The sequence below is a fragment of the Esox lucius genome, chromosome 11, assembly GCF_011004845.1.
Source record: "Esox lucius isolate fEsoLuc1 chromosome 11, fEsoLuc1.pri, whole genome shotgun sequence".
Lineage (NCBI taxonomy): Eukaryota > Metazoa > Chordata > Actinopteri > Esociformes > Esocidae > Esox > Esox lucius.
Genome location: NC_047579.1, coordinates 14,901,395 through 14,920,574, shown reverse-complemented (window position 1 = coordinate 14,920,574; position 19,180 = coordinate 14,901,395). Strand labels below are relative to the sequence as shown.

The window sequence follows — 19,180 nt, the reverse complement described above, 5'->3', positions numbered from 1 at the left end:
AAAAGCAACAGTTGTTTCTTTGTTTGAAGGAAGCAGCCGTTAAGTATGTTATGTAGGCGTCTGACACATTCTACACAGGGACGGGGGGGCCAACCGCTGCTGGCACGGTAACAACCTCTGTTGGGGCGAATCAGAAGGAGGCTGGCCTATAGAATGTCACAGGAACTTGTTGCTGTTGCCCAAGAACAAAATAGTGAATACAACTTTTCGGTGAGATAACTTAACAAGTACTCAGAATGAATACACTGACACAAAACGTTTAACACACTGACGACAAATGACTGGAATACTGAACAGGGGCGACAAGATGTGCGGGAATTAATACTGTGGAGAACACTCACACAAGTGATCTTGCATTAACAATAACGGGAATCCTAAACGTCACCATATTCCTTATGTTGTGCACTACTTTTGACAGGAGCCACTTAATATTATAGGGAATAAGGTCCCATTTGAGGCACAATCTATATCATGACATAGGCTAGCAGGGAGTTTGTCTGCTTTATTTGCTGTGGTATTGCTAAGCGGCGACAATAGCCAGAGAAGGATGACTGTCGTCCACTGTGTGAGAATGGGATGGAGCGATAGGCCATGTTGTCTGACGAAGCGCAGTACAAGATTTAGCTAAGCCATGGGTTCTGTTCTGAAGCGATGGATCTGTGATGGGTGTTACCTGTTGCCAGCGCTCCACCCCCAACACACACCTGCAGCAGGGGTGTTAGAAGATGGGTGGATGTTCGTTGGCACGGGTCTGGTGAAAAGAGGCTAGGCGGGGTGGGCAGGTGGGTAGATGTTAAGGATGGACCTTTGAAAGGAATCGACGGCGTCTGTGATGGTGAGCGCTGAGGTGCACGTGGTGCGCTCTGGGAAGTCCGTAAGCCGTGCATAAAAAGGGTCTGAACAATAGAATGCGGTTACTACGGTCCAGTAACAACGGCAAAAGATTGGCAGAACTGGCTAGCGTTAGCGTTAGCATTGCTAATACCGAAGCAACGACACAGTGGGGCAGCTAGCTAGCGTTAGCATGACTAGCTGCCTAGCTACTTGGGAAGCAAACTGTCCAGGGTATACAGACAACAGGAGAACCCAGAGGCAGCCACAGCACCAGGCAGGGAGGAGCGGTGACAAATGGAGCGTGGTACGGTAACGTTACTGGCGGGCGGGGTCGGCTCTCGGTCCGGCTTACCCTAAAAGTCCCCCTCACACTTAGCCCACACCACACTGACTCCCCTGGCCTCACACGGCTGCAAGGTACACAACACGGTAGCAGATAGAGCAGGGGAACAAAAGAGTCATGAATAGAACACAGGGACACAGAGAGAATGACTGCTGCTCACACTGACTGACAGAGAAGAACCGAGGACCTCATAGAGAATTAGACCTCTATGGAACACCTCAGGTTTCTATCACGATGAGACGCTGTATCCCAGTGACCTCTTCTTCAATAAGCCTAGGCTGGTAGCAGCCAGTCAGTTTCTGCTTTTTTGGCCAACTCCTCGAGGAATTGTTTGACAATGAGTCATCGAGTTGGCATATGCTGAAACCGGTCTGTGACCAAGCTAGAATAAGCTGTTCGTCCTGAGAGATTGGACTGGTTGTCGTAAAAGCTTCGAATTAGAATGACTAGAACGGACAATCCCTTTCCAATCCAACGCTGATATTCCACGACAGGGGGGAAAGATTGACGGACATTTTGATTGTCTACTGGACACATTGCAGTGTTCTGAAGGGGTCATATCTATTCTAGTCATTTCATTTCTATGCTTTGGACCTACTTACTGGCTTTGCTGTATGAAGGTCAGACGTGAGTTACACTGATAAACAGCACAGGGTGAATCTAATGAAACTTCAGTACAAGCAGGAGATTGCTATGCTTCCCTGATGTTTCCTCGCAATACCCAGAAACATCAGCACATAACACAAGTAATGGATACATTCTGTAGTGCTCCCTCTTCAATGTGCAATGAAATCTTAACACAATCTGTCTAATCTTCTCAGACAACTGTGTCTGCCTGATGGTTTGTCTAAATAAAGGTAACTTCTATTCAATACAATTTTTTATAGCAACAGCGACAGAATCCTCTTGGTAATTCTATGTGTTAGACCTGTCCACCATCTCCATTGGACAGAGCCACCGCCAGTCTGAGGGCGGGACGCTGCTGCATCGTTCCCGACCCCACCTGTGGCGGATGGGGCGGCGGAGAGAGGGAAGTAGGTGTCGTTGCCATGGTTACGTAATCAGCGTGCTCATGATTACCTGTGGACATGCTCTCCCCGGGCGACAGTCCGTCCAGTATGCCCTGCTCCAGGGGCCCGGGGCCGACAGGGGTGGCCCCCGGCGCAGGGACGATGGGTGGCTGAGGAGGGGGCAGACTGGGCCTCTGGCGAGGCTTGGGCGTGGGCCGGGACTTGCCCAGCGTCCCGGTCAGAGAGGGCGGGGAGGAGAGGGAGCCGAGAGACCCCAGGGAGCCACCGAGAGGCGTCTGGCCCTGACCCTGCAGAGGACAGGCCAGTCCATATGGGGACGGAGTGCTGGGAGGGGTGGGGGACAAGCTGACCGGAGACGGCTGACCCGTGGACTGGTCCGACATCCCACAAGAACCACCCGACTGGCCGTAACCGGCCGGAACCTTCGGAGGGATTGGGGCTAACTTCTTCGAGCCTGAAAAGAGAATAGGAGTTACAGCTTGAAGTTACGGTAAATGGTTAACAGTCTTAGACACAAAAAAAAATGAGAAGCCCCGTAAAACGGGTTCAGGGCTAAATCGGTAAACACTGTCTGGAACATAACAACTGACCTTTGCGGAGGGTGTGCGGGCTGTGTTCTGTTGAGTGGGGCGACTGGCTGCTGCTCAGCTGGCCAACACCAGGAGGTACAACTGGAGCAGCCACCTGCACTGCCTTGTGGCCAATCACAGGAGAACTCTCTTTGCTCTTCAGTGTGCTGGCAGGAGAAAGGATGTTACAGTACTCTGACGTATCCGATTTACTGACCACTTATTGATTCATGCCAAACCACACTGCAATACAATTGGCACATCAGTCTGTCATTTGTTATTCTTTTACCTTTATTTAAACACGCACTTGCACAGGAGCCGTTCCTGAATCATCATCAACATCATCATCTTCATTGTCAGTATTCTGCTATCAACTAAAAGAGTAAGTGTATATTTGTTTCAACTCTATCTGTTCCTGGCTAATACAGAGGACTGATGTTTCTGGCTGGTGGTAATAATAGCTCCTATCAAATCAAACGGAAAACCCACACAGTGGATTCAATTGAAGTAGGACTTATGTTCTAACTATATCGCTGATACAAAACAGACAGTGAATCTATCAGTGTAAAATATCCAATTCACAGTCTACACATCAAAACCAACTTCATGAGAGCTACAAAAACATATACAGCTCTGGACAAAATTAAGAGACCACTTCCTTAAATCAGCATCTCTACATGTATGGCAGCCATTCCCTTCCAGTGTCTGTTAAATTCCAACACAAGCATTTTACTAAATCAGGTACTGATCAGGTGATTACTTGAACCAAATCTAATTTAACGAGGAAAAGTATAAAAACCACTGCTGTGGTCAACACTATCCTCTTGCAATAGGACCAGCTGGATGGCAAAAACAGTACAAGTAGTACCTCAAAGTTAACTTGAATAAAAAAAATAACTATTCAGCATGAAAAAAGAGTTGAAAAGAAAAGCTTTGAGTGAGGAGAAGATGGGTTCAATTCTGGCTTTACTGGCAGAGGGATACAGTGAGAGTCAGGTTGCTCCCTTCCTGAATTTTTCAAAGACGATGGTTCATAAGAACAAGGTCAAGCAACACACATTGGGGACAACAAAGCTACAGACTGGCAGAGGGTAAAAACGGCTGTCCACTGACCGAGACGACCGTCAACTCCTTCAAATGTCACTCAACAACTGTAGGATGACATCAAGTGACCTACAGAAAGAATGGGGTGAAGAATGTCAGCTGGGGTGAAGTGCACGGTGAGGATGGTTCGAAACAGGGGCAGGGCTGAAGTCATGTAAAGCTAGAAAAAAGCCCTTCATCAATGAGACACAAAGAAGAGCCAGGCTGGAGTTTGCAAAATACCATAAGGATTGGACCGTAGAGGAATGGAGTAAGGCAATCTTCTCTGACGAGTCAAATTTTCAGCTTTGCCCAACATCTGGTCATCTAATGGTTAGACAGAGACCTGGAGAGGCCTACAAGCCACAGTGTCTCGAACCCACTGTGAAATTTGGTGGAGGATCGGTGAAGATCTGGGGATTCTTCAGCAAGGCTAGAATCGAGCAGATTTGTCTTTGAAGGCTGCATGAATGAAGCAAAGTACAAGGTTATCCTGGAAGAACACCTGCTTCCTTCTGCTCTGACAATGTTCCCCAACTCTGAGATTTATTTTTCTCCAACAGGACATGCCAAACAGCCAGGTCAATCAAGATGTGGTTGAAGGACCACCAGATCAAGACCCTGTCAGGGCAGCCCAATCTCCAGACTTGAACCCCGTTGAAAACCTCTGGAATTTGATCAAGAGGAAGATGGATGCTCACAAGCCATCAAACAAAGCCGAGCTACTTGAATGTTTGTGCCAGGAGTGGAATAAAGTCACCCAACAGCAATGTGACAGACTGGTGGAGAGCATGCCATGATGCATGAAAGCTGTTATTAAAAAATCTGGGTTATTCCACCAAATATTGATTTCTGAACTCTTCCAAAGTTAAAACATTAGTATTTTGTTGTTGAAAAATGAATATTAATTTGTTTTGTTTGCATTATTTGAGGTCTGAAAACAATACATGTTTATTTGGTTATTTTGACCAGTTTTAATTTTCTACAAATAAATACTCTTAAAAATATTTTTATTTGGAATTTGGGAGTAATGTTGTCAGTAGTTTATAGAATAAATCAAAACTGTTCATACATACTCACATATCTATGAATAGTAAAACCAGAGGAACTGATCATTTTGCAGTGGTCTAAATTTTTTCCAGAGCTGTATATTTTAACCAATATTCCATTTTGTTTGGAATTGTTGGCAGAAAAGATGGATACAGTCAATGCGTGACTCATATAATGTACAGATACAAAGCTTGGTTAATTCTCCAATTGAATGCACAAAATTGTTTGCCCTGAAGCAATTTGGTTAACGCAGCGCTTACGTTTCTTTCACTTTATATATCGACATAGGCCTGTGTCCCAAATAACTCCATGGCTCTACTTTTGGCAGGAACCTTGGGAATACTTTGCTTCATAGGGGGATAGAGAGCCATTTGGGATACTGACAGAGATATGTTCGGTATAATGGCTCATGCTGCCTCTCCTGCCTGTTGGTGTTCCATCTGAACACTGGCGTCACCAGAGAAACTGCCGAAAACCAAACAACATTTCACTTCAACAGCCACAGTTTTAGCAGAGAGCCTAGAAATAGTATCAGTTGCCAAATAAGCCTTTATAGAAGAGTCATTTTATGTTACTTTGTGGTGAGGGATTGGTTGGCATGGAGAGAAACTGCCAGAAACATTGGAAGGAAGAAGTATTACTCATTTCGACAAAGTCAGTTCTAGCTGAAAGCCCTGAAATTGTATCTACAGTATAAATATTTTCCTGCTGTAGTTAGTTGGAAGGCACATGATCTCCTACTCTAACTGTGTGGTCATTTTGTTTAGTGTAAAGATTCAAGTGTGTCTTCTGCCACAGGAGGACACTGAACTCCCCAATCCCAGAACATTGGCTGGTGACTGAGGATCACAAGGGACAAAACAAGATTCTGGGATTTTCCTTCTGTTCCCCAGAAACACTTCAAACAGACTTGATATAGTAAATAATTATTTCCCAGTGTCCTGGCTAAATTCCCATCCTTGCCCTATTCACATCACAGCCACCTAATAATCCTCCTGGTTCCTAACTGAGATACACCTAGGTGTGGACATATTTGGACACTCACACAATTTTCATAACTGTGGCTCTGTACACCACCACAATGGATTTGAAATTAAACAACCAAGATTCAGACTTTCAGCTTTAATTCAAGGGGTTGAACAAAAATATTGTATGAAACCTTTAGGAATTGCAACCATTTCATACAGAGTCCCCTTATTTCAGGGGCTCAAATGTAACTGGACAAATTAACACATTCACAAATAATTTTTTTATTATTAATACTTGGTCGAGAATCCTTTGCATGGAATGACTGCTTTAAGTCTGGAACGCATGGACATCACCAAACGCTGGGTTTCCTCCTTTGTGATGGTTTGCCAGGCCTTCAGATGTTTTAAGTTGTAGTTTGTTCGTGGGTCTTTCGGCATTAAGTTTTGTCTTCAGCAAGTGAAATGCATGCTGGATTGGGTTGCAATCAGGTGATTGACTCCACTGCAGAATATTCCACTTCTTTGTCTCTCTGCACTTCTTGGTCTTAGAAAACTCCTGGGTTGCTTTTTGCAGTATGTTTTGGGTCATTGTCAATCTGTAAAGTGAAGCGTCGTCCAAACATGAATTTGACTGAATCTGATCAGACAATATATCCCTATACACTTCAGAATTGGCAGTTCATGGAGAATTACTCCTCCATGAACTGCCACCTTAACGTGGTGGAGGGGTTTGAGTACCCGAGTGACCCTTGGAGCTATGTTGTCTGGGGCTATATGCCACTGGTAGGGTCTCCCAAAGCAAACAGGTCCTGGGCGGTATGGCGCAGCCGGGGCCCCCACCCTGAAGCCAGGCCCGGGGTTGTGGGTCGTATGCGAGCGCCTGGTGGCTGGGCCTTTCCCCACGGGGTCCGGCCGGGCTCAGCCCGAAGAAGCGACGTGGGGCCGCCTTCCCGTGGGCTCCCACCTGCAGGAGGGACTATAAGGGGTTGGTGCGTAGAGGATCGGGCGGCAGTCGAAGGCGGGGGCCTAGACAACCCGATCCCTGGACACAGAAACTAGTCCTAGGGACGTGGAACGTCACCTCGCTGGCGGGGAAGGAGCCTGAGATCGTGCGTGAGGTTGAGAGGTTCCGACTAGAGGTAGTTGGGATCACCTCTACGCACGGCTTGGGCTCTGGATCCACACTCCTTGAGAGAGGATGGACTCTTCACCACCCAGGAGTTGCCCATGGTGAGAGGCGGAGGGCTGGTGTGGGTTTGCTTATAGCCCCCCAGCTCTGCCGCCATGTGTTGGAGTTTACCCGGGTGAACGAGAGGGTCGTTTCCCTGCGCCTACGGGTCAGGGATAGGTCTCTCACTGTTGTTTGTGCCAACGGGCCGAACTGCAGTGCAGAGTACCCGACCTTCTTGGAGTCTCTGGCAGGGGTGCTGGAAAGTGCTCCGACTGGGGACTCCATCGTTCTACTGGGGGACTTCAACGCAACGACAGTGACACATGGAGGGCCGTGATTGGGAGGAACGGCCCCCCTGATCTGAACCTGAGTGGTGTTCAGTTATTGGACTTCTGTGCTAGTCACAGTTTGTCCATAACGAACACTATATTCAAGCATAAGGGTGTCCATTAGTGCACGTGGCCCCAGGACACCCTAGGCCGTAAGTTGATGATCGACTTTGTTGTTGTTTCATCTGACCTGCGGCCGTATGTATTGGACACTCGGGTAAAGAGAGGGGCGGAGCTGTCAACTGATCACCACCTGGTGGTGAGTTGGATCCGATAGCGGGGGAGGAAGCTGGACAGACTCGGCAGACCCAAGTGTACTGTAAGGATCTGCTGGGAATGTCTGGCCGAGTCTCCTGTCAGAGAGATCTTTAACTCCCACCTCCGGCAGAGCTTCGACTGGATCCCGAGGGAGGCTGGAGATATTGAGTCCGTGTGGACCATGTTCTCCACCTCCATTGTCGAAGCGGCCGCTCTGAGCTGTGGCCGTAAGGTCTCCGGTGCCTGTTGAGGCGGCAATCCCCGAGCCCGGTGGTGGACATCGGAAGTAAGGGATGCCGTCAAGCTGAAGAAGGAGTCCTATCAGGCCGGGTGGTTGTGGAGGCAAAAACTCGGGCCTGGGAGGAGTTTGGTGAGGCCATGGAGAAGGAATATCCGCTGGCCTCGAAGAGATTCTGGCAAACCGTCCGGCGCCTCAGGAGAGGGAAACAGTGCCCTACCAATGCTGTTTACAGTGGTGGAAGGAGTACTTCAAGGATCTCCTCAATCCCGCCGTCACGTCTTCCATTGAGGAAGCAGAGGCTGAGGGCTCAGACGTGGACTCGTCCATCACCCGGGCTGAAGTCACTGAGGTAGTCAAGAAACTCCTCGGTGGCAAGGCACCGGGGGTGGATGAGATCTGCCCTGAGTACCTCAAGTCTCTGGATGTTGTGGGGCTGTCTTGGTTGACACGCCTCTGCAGCATCGCGTGGCGGTCGGGGACAGTGCCTCTGGGATGGCAGACCAGGGTGGTGGTCCCTCTTTTTAAGAAGGGGGACTGGAGGGTGTGTTCCAACTACAGGGGATCACACTTCTCAGCCTCCTCGGTAAAGTCTATGCCAGGGTACTGGAGAGGAGAATACGTCCGATAGTAGAACCTCGGATTCAGGAGGAACAGTGTTGTTTTCATCCGAGCCGTGGAACAATGGACCAGCTCTATACCCTCTACAGTGTGATGGAGGGTTCATGGGAGTTTGCCCAACCAATCCAACTGTGTTTTGTGGATTTGGAGAAGGCATTCGACTGTGTCCCTTGCGGCATCCTGTGGAGGGTGCTTCGGGAGTATGGGGTCCTGGGTCCTTTGCTAAGGGCTGTCAGGTCCCTGTATGACCGAAGCAGGAGCTTGGTTTGCATTGCTGGCAGTAAGTCAGACTTGTTCCTGGTGCATGTTGGACTCCGGCAGTGCTGCCCTTTGTCGCTGGTTCTATTCGTAATTTTTATGGACAGAATTTCTAGGTGCAGCCAGGGGCCGGAGGGTGTCAGGTTTGGGAACCATACGATTTCGTCTCAGCTCTTTGAGGGTTATGTTGTCGTGTTGGCCCCTTCAAACCAGGACCTTCAGCATGCACTGGGACGGTTTGCAGCCGAGTGTGAAGCGGTCGGGATGAAAATCAGTACCTCCAAATCCGAGGCCATGGTCCTCATTCGGAAAAGGGTGGCTTGCCCACTTAAGGTTGGTGGAGAGTTCTTGCCTCAAGTGGAGGAGTGGATGAGCTTTCTCCACAGGGTGGCTGGGCAATCCCTTAGAGATAGGGTGAGAAGCTCGGTCACCCGGGAGGAGCTCAGAGTAGAGCCGCTGCTCCTCCACATCGAGAGGGGTCAGCTGAGGTGGCTTGGGCATCTGTTCCGGGTGCCTCCTGAATGCCTTCCCCATCCCACCGGGAGGAGACCCCGGGGAAGACCTAGGACACGCTGGAGGGACTATTTCTCCCAGCTGGCCTGGGAACGCCTCGGTGTCCCCCCGGAAGAGCTAGAGGATGTGTCTAGGGAGAGGGAAGTCTGGGCATCTCTGCTTAGACTGCTGCCCCTGCGACCCGGCCCCGAATAAGCGGAAGAAGATGAATGAACTTCAGAATTAATCTGGCTGCTTCTGTCTTCTGCCACATCATCAATAAACACTAGTGACTCAGTGCCACTGGAAGCCATGCATGGCCATGCCATCACACTACCTTCAGTGTTTTACAGATTATATGGTGTGCTTCGGATCATGAGTAGTTCCAAGCCTTCATACTTTTTTCTTCCCATCATTCTGGTACAGGTTGATCATAGTTTCAACAGTCCAAACAATGCTGTTCCAGAACTGGGCTGGCTTTTGTAGATATTTTTTGGCAAAGTCTAATCTGGCCTTTCTATTCTTGAGGCTTATGAATGGTTTGACCTTTGTGCTGAATCCTCTGTATTTGCGCTCGTAAAGTCTTCTCTTTATGGTAAGCTTGGATAATGATATGCCCACCTCCTGGAGAGTGTTCTTCACTTGATTTTGAAGGGGTTTTTCTTTACCATGGAAAATATCCACCACTGTTGTCTTCCATGGACATCCAGGCCTTTTTGTGTTACAGAGCTCACCAGTGTTTCTCAGAATGTACCAAACTATTGATTTGGCCACTCCTAATGTTCCTGCTATCTCTTTGATGGTTTTCTTCTTTTTTTTGCAGCCTAAGGATGGACGGATTCACTTGCATTGAGAGCTACTTTGATTGCATGTTGTGGGTTCAGAGCAACAGCTTCCAAATGCGAATGCCACACCTGGAATCAACTCCAGACCTTTCACCTGTTCAATTGATTCAATTGAAATTAAGAAGGAATAGCCCTCACCTGTCCATGTAACAGCTTTTGAGTCAATTGTCCAATTACTTTTGCTCCCTTGAAAAAGAGGGGGCTGAATATTCCTAAACCCTTCCTCCAATTTGGAGGTGAGTACCCTCAAATTAAAGGCCATATGCATTATTTATCTGTAACTTGAAGATATTTTGGTGAACAGCCCAAATAACAAAACATGTGTCAGTGTCCAATATTTTCAGGACCTAACTGTAATGTCACTCCTCAGCTATGCTCCTCATGGCTGGTGTCAGGGTTCTGGTTTAAATGGGCTGCAACACATCACTTCCCCCTTCTTATGTAAAGCCCTGTGGGTGTCCAGAAAAGTACCATATACAACTGACTTAATAAACTATAATACAGTTCTGCAATACAGTTCTGCAAAAAAAAGGATTTGCCCCCTTTCAACATCACTACATTTGACACTGTCTTTGATAGATTTTGCATCATGAGTCATGCTGCCCTTGAAAAATTCTGTGCTGAAATAAGCCCAAGAATATGAAAATCTGAAAATGTTTCAAAGCACTGTAAATATATATATATGTGGTTTTTGATACCCATGTTCTGTGCTAGTCTTATAACTATTGATTTTTCCATTCTACGCCAGGCTGTGTTGCACTCTCGGAAAAAGCTAGTAACATCCACAGTTGCTAGGCAACCCCCGGAAGAGGCATCCCACGGCAACGGGAATGTTACAGAATCTGAGAAACGGATTGGAGAACAGCGGGTGGGGGGGGGGCAAAAAAAAAAAAAATAAAAAAAAAAATGAATATGAGCCATAAAGATAAAGGACGTGGACAGGACCAATTGTCAACTGGGAGAAGAACTGCTACGCCCACTCTCTCTCTCTCTCCTCTCTCTCTCTTTCTGCTGCCCATCTTGGATGTGCTCACTCTGTCAGTCTGTGTGTCTCCCTGTCTCTCAGCGGTGCAGCCGGGCGAGTCAGGTCAGCAGGCAGTAAAGTAGGCAGGTGGGAAGGCGCGGGGAAGGCGGGCAGCCACGGCGTACTGTATTTACCTTGTCAGCCTGGGGAGTCCTCTCTCTCTGGCACAGCCACAGGCAGCCCACGGCGGGGGGGCGGAGGTGAGCAGGCTAGGGGGGTTGCCCATGGACAGGTCATGGCGGGCCAGAGCCAGTGGGGTTTTCGCGTAGAGGGGCGAGGCGTTGCCCACGTCGAGGGGCGGGGGGGCGTGCGGCGGCTGAGACATGTCGCCTGACAGCGGGTGGCCGTGCGGGAGGGCGTGGGGGGTTTGCTTTGGGGGGAAATGAAGGCAGCTGGGTTTGGGGTTCGAGTTGATGTCAAGCGAAGAGGAGGAGGACGAGGAGGAGGAGGTGGGAGGCGGGAGCGGAGGGGTGAAGCCAGACCAGCGCAGCGGGGGAGGGGGGGAGCCGGGGGGCTGGGACTCCGGGCCCGGGGCGACGGGCCGGGCACAGGGCGGGACTTTGGGGTGCGGGTAAAAATGGTGGGGTACGGAGTGGCACGAGGAGGTGGGGTAGGGAGGGGGAGGACGTTCCTCCCCTGGCCCGGGGGGCGGGTGGACGTGAGAGGAGTCCGGACGATTGGGCGACACGTCGTCTGAGCTGTAGATATATAAAGAATAGAACAGCACAAAGAAGAAACAGCGCTAGTGGTTTAACAGAGGGAGAAGGTTGAGCGGAGCCGTGGTTGAGGTGGGGGTGGAGTGTTATCTTGGAGTGATTACTGAGGTGTTAGTTCGCTTGCTAGTTTGGGTGTAATCCCGGGTGAAAAAAATGTAATAAATAAAAAAATAAATCTAAATTTATTTTGTGGTGCGGATAAAAGCAGGTGAGCGGTGGTTAGTGAACCGAACACATGGGCTGCAATAAGCGCTGGTAGAAGAATAAACAACAAGCAGAAGGAAAAGAAGCCAAGCAGAAGAACACAAGGTTCAGATTCCCATAGGAAAGGGAGAGAACTAATAGAGTGCTGCTGGGTAGCATGTAAATCTCCATCCGTTACCAGCGTGTCTTCACACTGCAAGAGGTTGGTCAAGGTGAAGTAGTTCAGCTTTGGGGTCATAAAACTCTGTCTTGATTGTCTTTAATCTTTTCCATATAGGTTGGACTAACATTTGCCTTTATGTCTGACAGTTGCACATTTTCAGAAAGCGTCTCGGAGCACTGATTATAATATTCTTATGAGCTTAAAGAATTAAATGATTTCGATCCCCACTCCTATTCAGAGAGGTTTTAGGAACACTGGTCCACCTTGACCTTTGCGGAAATCCTTCATTGATGTCAATGGAAGAGTTGCGCAGAGAAAATTTGATTAGAATTTGAGCCAGTAAACAGGAATATTACCCTGCTGTAACAAAAAATTTGAATGAAGTTCATTTTGTAGGGGTTTATACTTCTTTTGTAAAGGTGAATGAAGTCAGGGTGATCAAATATAAATCCTACATATGAATGTATAGTTCCCTAAGCCAGCCCAGGGCAGTGTGAGACAGAATATTGGCTCAAAGAGCTGCATAAATAAGCCAATCACAAGCCAGATCCAAGCATATCAGATTAACAGCCTTTCTGCCCCACAGGAGCAACATGTCATGATAAAGCTACCGTTATTAAAAGTGCACTCTGGGATTTATACTACTTAAAAAAGTATGTTTCAATCCCAGATTGGTCCTTTAATGTGAAGTTAACTGGGATGAATTGTATTCATAACTCGTGCACTTCATGAAAAGACTAGAAATCAAAACGGTCAATGCCAGAGGAAAAGATGTGTGTCAGCAGAAAACCATGACAACAGAGGTCAGCTCAAGCCATATCATGACAATGGCATCAGGTTGAACAACAACATGCCGTCACACTCGACTGAAATCATATGATGCCATTTAAATCAAACAAACATGTAGTATTTGTACAATTTAAAACACAGAATACACTTTTAAAACTAACATTACAGTGAAGGCGAGTAGAAAAACAGGACGGAACCAAAAATTATATCCAAGATGGGAGGGGAGGAAATTGAGACACATAACAGGACAACTTACCCCCCCCCAAAAAAATAGATCAAACACTTGAAGACCAGTCCATGGAGAGCAGGTGGAGATGATGATGGTGATGATGAAGAGGTGAGGAGTGAGGAAAGGAAGTGGCGGAGGTGGTGGACTTACCCCACCCGGTCCCTTTCCCCTGGTGGAGGAGTGGGTGAAGGAGAGGTTGCCAGCTCCCCAGGCTGCTCCAAGATGAGGGAGTGGTCAGCAGGAGAGCCAGGGCCCTGGACGCTGGGAGGGGTGGACGAGGCCTTACGGGCCAGAGTGGACGAGCCCTTACGGGACACCCAGGTCGTGTCCATCACCCGGACACCCATACTGAGGGAGGGAAGCCGAGACAGTCAAATTACAAATGGATGAAGGAACAGTCAGGAGAGATGGAGAGGAGGAGATGAGGAGATTAGGAAAGGATAACATCTGATGAGATGAAATGTATACAGTACCTTTGAATTTTCCTTATGCTGCTTTGACGGGGCAGAAGACGAAACACAAGTCAGAGACACATTCTGTTCGCTTCTTGTTAACAGAGGCTAGGGGGCTTCAGTAATCTAGCGGTGGGCGAGGAGCTTATTTTCTTTGAGTGATTTCTTTTTTCTCAAGCCTTTTATGGTTTTCAATGTTTGGTGCGCATGCATATTTTGATTTATTTTCTTTTGATATTGCAGGAAGCTACAGAGTGAGCTAGACCAGTGGCAAGTTTGGAAGGCTAGGGAGCTATAGAGAACTAAGCTAAAGGCTAATGTAGCACTTTTCGGAAGCATAGCGGGGACTAGGGCAGTGGCTAGTAGAGAAGGATAGGGAGACAGCCATGTCAGTGGCTGGTTCAGATGGCTAGGGAGCTAAAGAGAGCTAGGCCAGTGGCTAGTATAGAAGACTAAGGAACTACAAAGAGCTAAGCCAATGACAAGTATAGGAGGCTTGTTTAATAGGCTTGGGAGCTACAGAGAGCTAGGTCAATAGATAGTGTAGAAGGCCAGGGAACTACAGAGTGAGCTAGACCAGTGGCTAGTTTGGAAGGCTGGGGAGCTACAAGCTGGACTAGGGGCTTGTGTAGCACGATGGGGAGGTATAACGAGCTAATCCAGTGGCTAGTAGAGAAGGCTAGGCCACTTGTAGCTAGGCAAGGGGCAAGTAAAGAAAACTAAGGTGTGCTACAGAAAGAGCTAGGCCAGTGGCTAGTGTTAAAGGCAAAGGAGCTACAGAGAGTTAAGCCAGTCACTAGTGTAGAACACTAGGGAGACCTCGAGGTCAGTGGAAAGTGCAAAACTAGGGAGCTACTGGTCAAGCGGGACCAGAGCTAGTATAGAAAACTATGGAGAATCATTGAGGGTTAGGTCAGTAGATAGTAAAAAAGGGTAAGGGGCTACAGACAGGGCTAAGCCAGTGGCTAATGTAAAAGACTAGGGAGCTACGGAGAGCTATGCCAGTGGCTAATGTAAAAGGCTAGGGAGCTACAGAGAGCTAAGCCAGTGGCTAGTGTAAAACGCTAAGGAGATACATTGAGCTGAGCCAGTGGCTAGTGTGGAAAGTTAGGGAGCTACAAATTAGGCTAGGCCAAGTTTCAGTTTTCATGATTTTAATGGTTGTATGAACATGACACATAAGGCAAACCACACAACAAAGGTACTTACAAGTTCCTGCTAGAAAATGCTAGAAATTAATAGATTCAGATGAATCCGACTGAAGAAAAAAATAAAAAGCATGGAGTACCATTGAAAATAATATCATTGAGAATTTCCCTAAATATTCAGACTTGTGCTGATGTCTGTCAGTATGGTTCAATGTGTGAGTAACGTCATGGGTTCCCAATTGAGCAGAGTCAGTATAGGTTAACAGACCAAGATGATGTCTTGCAGACAGAAACTGTCTCCTGATATATCAGCGCCAGGGCAACGCCAAAGGGAGAACCCCAGGGCTTCAAAATAGAGGCCCTTAAACGCCGCCTAGCTGCTGCCCTTGAACGGCCGCCCCTTGACAAGGCAAACCTGCCCTCAAATATGTCTTCTCAGTGAGAGAGTAAAAGGCTGCAACTCTTAGCAGTTGAAAAAAAGGGAAGTGTGTGATGCTGTACCCTGTCCAGAGGTTTGTGGTATTTGTTTGGGGTATATTTTCCTCTGGTATTGTGTCTCTTCCTGTTACACTGGTGGAGGAAGCAGGCAACAGCCCAGGGCCGGATATGCAGGGGACAGCCATGTTTTCGGTTCCATCCCACTGCTCTGGGCTCACCCACCTTAGGGCCTCCACCCAGCTCATGCTGGAAACAGCAGCCCGGCAAATTGGGGTCAATGCCAGCTGGGACGCATCTGTGAAGCGTTGGTAGTGAATTTGGAGGACCTCCAGAGCCCCGGCAGTGCCTGGCGAGCCGTTCAGAGCCCCGGCCCAGTGAGTCATGATGCAGCTCTTGATAATGGAGAGATGGTGTCTTGAGAAGGTCCAGGGTAGCATGCCGGACGTCTTTAGATGACTTAGGGAGTAGACTCTGAACCCTCTTGACAACACTGGTCATTGATGGTTCGTTACAAGTCCTCCGTTATGTGTGAACCCCATTGATGTGGATTGGGGGGAGTTCCTTCCTCTGCTTCCTAAGGTCAACTATCATCTCCTTTGTACTTTATATTGCTGCTGTTGGGGGAGGGATTGTTGTCCTGGCACCAGAATGCCAGTTTCACCCTTTAGAGAGGGTGTGCTGGAGTCTGGTATACTGGTCTACACTCTGGACCAGACAACGCCCCCAGATGACAACGGGGGGCGGTGGGGTCTGAGCCCCAGTTCGGCCGACCGCCAATGCTTTTCCTCTCGGTCTCCCTCTACATACCTATCTCCTCAGCCTATCCTTTTTGCTGTCCCGTCATTCAAAATAATAAAATACCCCCATATTTAAGAGTCAGGTGTTGTCCTCACTGCCTGAGGTCTGCCCAACAGAAGATATCTTATTGCAATGGGCGGTGTCCAAAGCCAGTGCTCTGAGCCTGGGGACAGGTTTAGAAGCAACAATAGTGCTTAATGCTAACAGCATTAAATGAACAGCATTCTCAGTGGCTACAGTGGTTAGAGAGCAGTAGAGAGCAAGATCAGTGGATAGCGTATAAGACGGAGCTAGGATCGTGGAGTCTAGCGGGTTATAGGGGACAGCAGATGTAAATTGCAACATTTACACCAGTATGCTACTTATGAAGCTATGAATGTGACGTACATAGAGGAAAGCAGAGGTAAACGGCAACATTTACACCAGCATACTATGTATGAAACTATGAATGTGACGTACATTCTAGTTGGTATGTGGATGCTAGAATGCTGGAATGTGGTGATCATACAAAGTACAAAGGAACTGCATAGGGGGTGAGTGGTATGTCTATTGCAGGGTGAGCTTTAGGTCAGGGGTAAAGGGTTAGGCAAGAAAGCTAGATGTCTTTATAGGGGGCTAGTATAGGAGGCTATGGGGCTTAACCTTTCCACGTGTGAGTTTCAAATATTCCTTACCGACCCCCAGCATGAGTTTTTTTGCACGTGACTTCAGTACTCACTCCAGCATTTGAACTCACTCCAGCATTTGAACTCACTCCAGCATTTGAACAGTCACTACATACATTGCATTGCAAGCTTCTCTCGTTGACTCGAATTCTAAGATCTGCAAAAGCTAATGTAACTGTAGCTAGCTAGCAAACGTCAGATAACCGCTAACTAACAAATCGTGACCTGTAATTCAGTGCAGTGAAAATGAATAAACTACATAAAAAGCATAGCGGCGCCCACAACGGGTAACGTAACTTCTAGAAGGTTTTTACAATGGTTTTGATCGGTTGTCAGCTCTTCCAGGAAATGTTAAGATCGTCGCTAATATAATTCGTTTTTGTGTATTAGGGTTGGCTGTCGGTACGTAAGTAACACTTCTTCCCGATTTGAATGCTTTCTACCTGGTCAATATCATAGTGTGGTCTTGAAACAATTACAATCAGGAAATAAAGTTATAAAAACTGTTTGAGCTAAGTGTGTTTTGACCAGCCATTGTTACGTTACTTGTAGCTAGGCATGCTAATTGTGCATTCTAAACAAGACGTTCTAATCACACCAGTGTGATCGTACGCTTCAGGGACCACTCTAGACTGATCACACTGGTGTGATCGTACATGTCAAACGGTTAAGAAGGGACTAATGTGGAAGGCTAGTGGGCTTCATAGGGGACTAGCGTGGATGGCTAGGGGGCATCAGAAGGGACTAGCGTGGATGGCTAGGGGGCATCAGAAGGGACTAGCGTGGATGGCTAGGGAGCATCAGAAGGGACTAGCGTGGATGGCTAGGGAGCATCAGAAGGGACTAGCGTGGATGGCTAGGGGGCATCAGAAGGGACTAGCGCGATGGCTAGGGGGCGCCAGAAGGGACTAGCGTGGATGGCTAGGGGGCATCAGAAGGGACTAGCGTGGATGGCTAGGGGGCGCCAGAAGGGACTAGTGCGAATGGCTAGGGGGCATCAGAAAGGACTAGCGTGGATGGCTAGGGGGCGCCAGAAGGGACTAGTGCGAATGGCTAGGGGGCATCAGAAAGGACTAGCGTGGATGGCTAGGGGGCATCAGAAAGGACTAGCGCGGATGGCTAGGGGGCATCAGAAAGGACTAGCGCGGATGGCTAGGAGGCGCCAGAAGGAACTAGCGTGGAATGCAGTAGCTTTAGAGGGTTACATTGCAGTGGGTTTTGGGGAATTGGATTCAAAACAAGGAGAGAGGGTATGTTCCAGTCAAAGGGGTCAGTCAAAGGGCCTTGCCATGCAAAATGAGTAGACAGTACTGTCCTACCAAGAGGCAAATAGTTGCTTGTTAGTTAAAACTATAATTAAGCCAAGCTAAGTTCTCTGGAGTGGACAGACTCAAAGACAAAGACAGCCTCACAACGTTCTGCACAGCTAACGGATAATGGCCAGCCCTTTGAAAAGCAGCAGTAACAAAACTGATCATTATCCTAAATGGATAACAGCTATGTATTATACCAGTATTTCCAAAAGAGAGGAGCCCTTTTCAGTTTAAGTGCATGCAAAAAATGTTTTACATACATTGAAAAAGGTATCTCTAGTATTTTCCTGTTTAACGTCCCTGTGATGGAGGACTTTGGGCTGCTAGTGATTTTCCACCTGGTGAGTCAGAGATGGCAGGCAACGTCCCAGACTGACAGAGACAGGCTGGTGTACGTGTTGTTGTGTGCACGCAGGTGTGTGTGCGTCCGTGTGTGACTAGATCTCAGAAGAATAAGAAGCAACTAGAAGCAGCCCTCTATCACCGCAGCTGTGTTACCATAGAGATGGTGACGGAGCAAATTACCGGGCTGGGACTATTTAAATAAACTGTGGATGTATGTGAATGTGGGTGTGTGTAAAATGTTTTAGAATTATTGTGCCTTGAAATTGATTGATTGTTAAAACTGAGACCCAAGCATTACAATTACAGTACAGTTCCTTCAGTCAGGTAAGATTAGCGAACAAGCCAAGTGTTTCTTAAGAAACTGCCTCGACAAAAACCAAAAGAAAGGAGTGGCTCTCGTGGGTTTAATGCATCATGAAGAGAGAGAGAGAGAGAGAGAGAGAGAGAGAGAGGAAGAAAAGAGTGAGGGACAAGAGAAATAGGGAGGAGAAAGGGAGACAGAATGAGGGAGCATGGTGCGGTGGAGGAGGCCAGTAGCCGCCTACCCATCCTTCTTGTAGAATTCCAGCATCATGTTATCGGTGGCCACGCTGAGTGGGCGTCGGCCCTGGTCATGGGACTGCTTGCGTTCTGATTGGTCCATGTCTGGCGAGGGCATGGAACTGTAGTTGGAGTTGTGGTTGGAGTGGATGGGACTGCCGTAGCAGCCGGTCAGGTTGAACTCCATCTCTGGAGGGAAGAGAAATTGATCACCTCGTGGCTTGTGAGGAGAGGGCGCCTCACGCCGCCCCCCTGTGCACACACTT

The 19,180-nt window shown here is 48.1% G+C and overlaps 1 protein-coding gene across 6 annotated transcripts in view; it reads right to left on the bottom strand.

Annotated features, from left to right (window-relative positions):
* The window catches only part of si:ch211-114m9.1 (rho GTPase-activating protein 44), a 61,263-nt gene that overhangs the window by 4,773 nt on the left and 37,310 nt on the right, over window positions 1–19,180 (bottom strand). The window contains exons 16-22 of one of the 6 annotated variants that reach the window (XR_003782591.2): window positions 18,920–19,103; window positions 13,689–13,709; window positions 13,366–13,563; window positions 11,249–11,812; window positions 2,799–2,944; window positions 2,258–2,662; window positions 1,187–1,244 (exon numbers count right to left, since the gene is read on the bottom strand). Coding sequence is in view for 5 of the 6 variants with exons in the window: in XM_029123611.2 (XP_028979444.1) it covers window positions 2,258–2,662; window positions 2,799–2,944; window positions 11,249–11,812; window positions 13,366–13,563; window positions 13,689–13,709; window positions 18,920–19,103 (1,518 nt within the window). In the remaining variant the exon portion in view is untranslated. The remainder of the gene's footprint in view (window positions 1–1,186; window positions 1,245–2,257; window positions 2,663–2,798; window positions 2,945–11,248; window positions 11,813–13,365; window positions 13,564–13,688; window positions 13,710–18,919; window positions 19,104–19,180) is intronic. The other 5 variants (XM_029123611.2, XM_029123612.2, XM_013131268.3 and 2 more) reach the window with 5 other exon arrangements.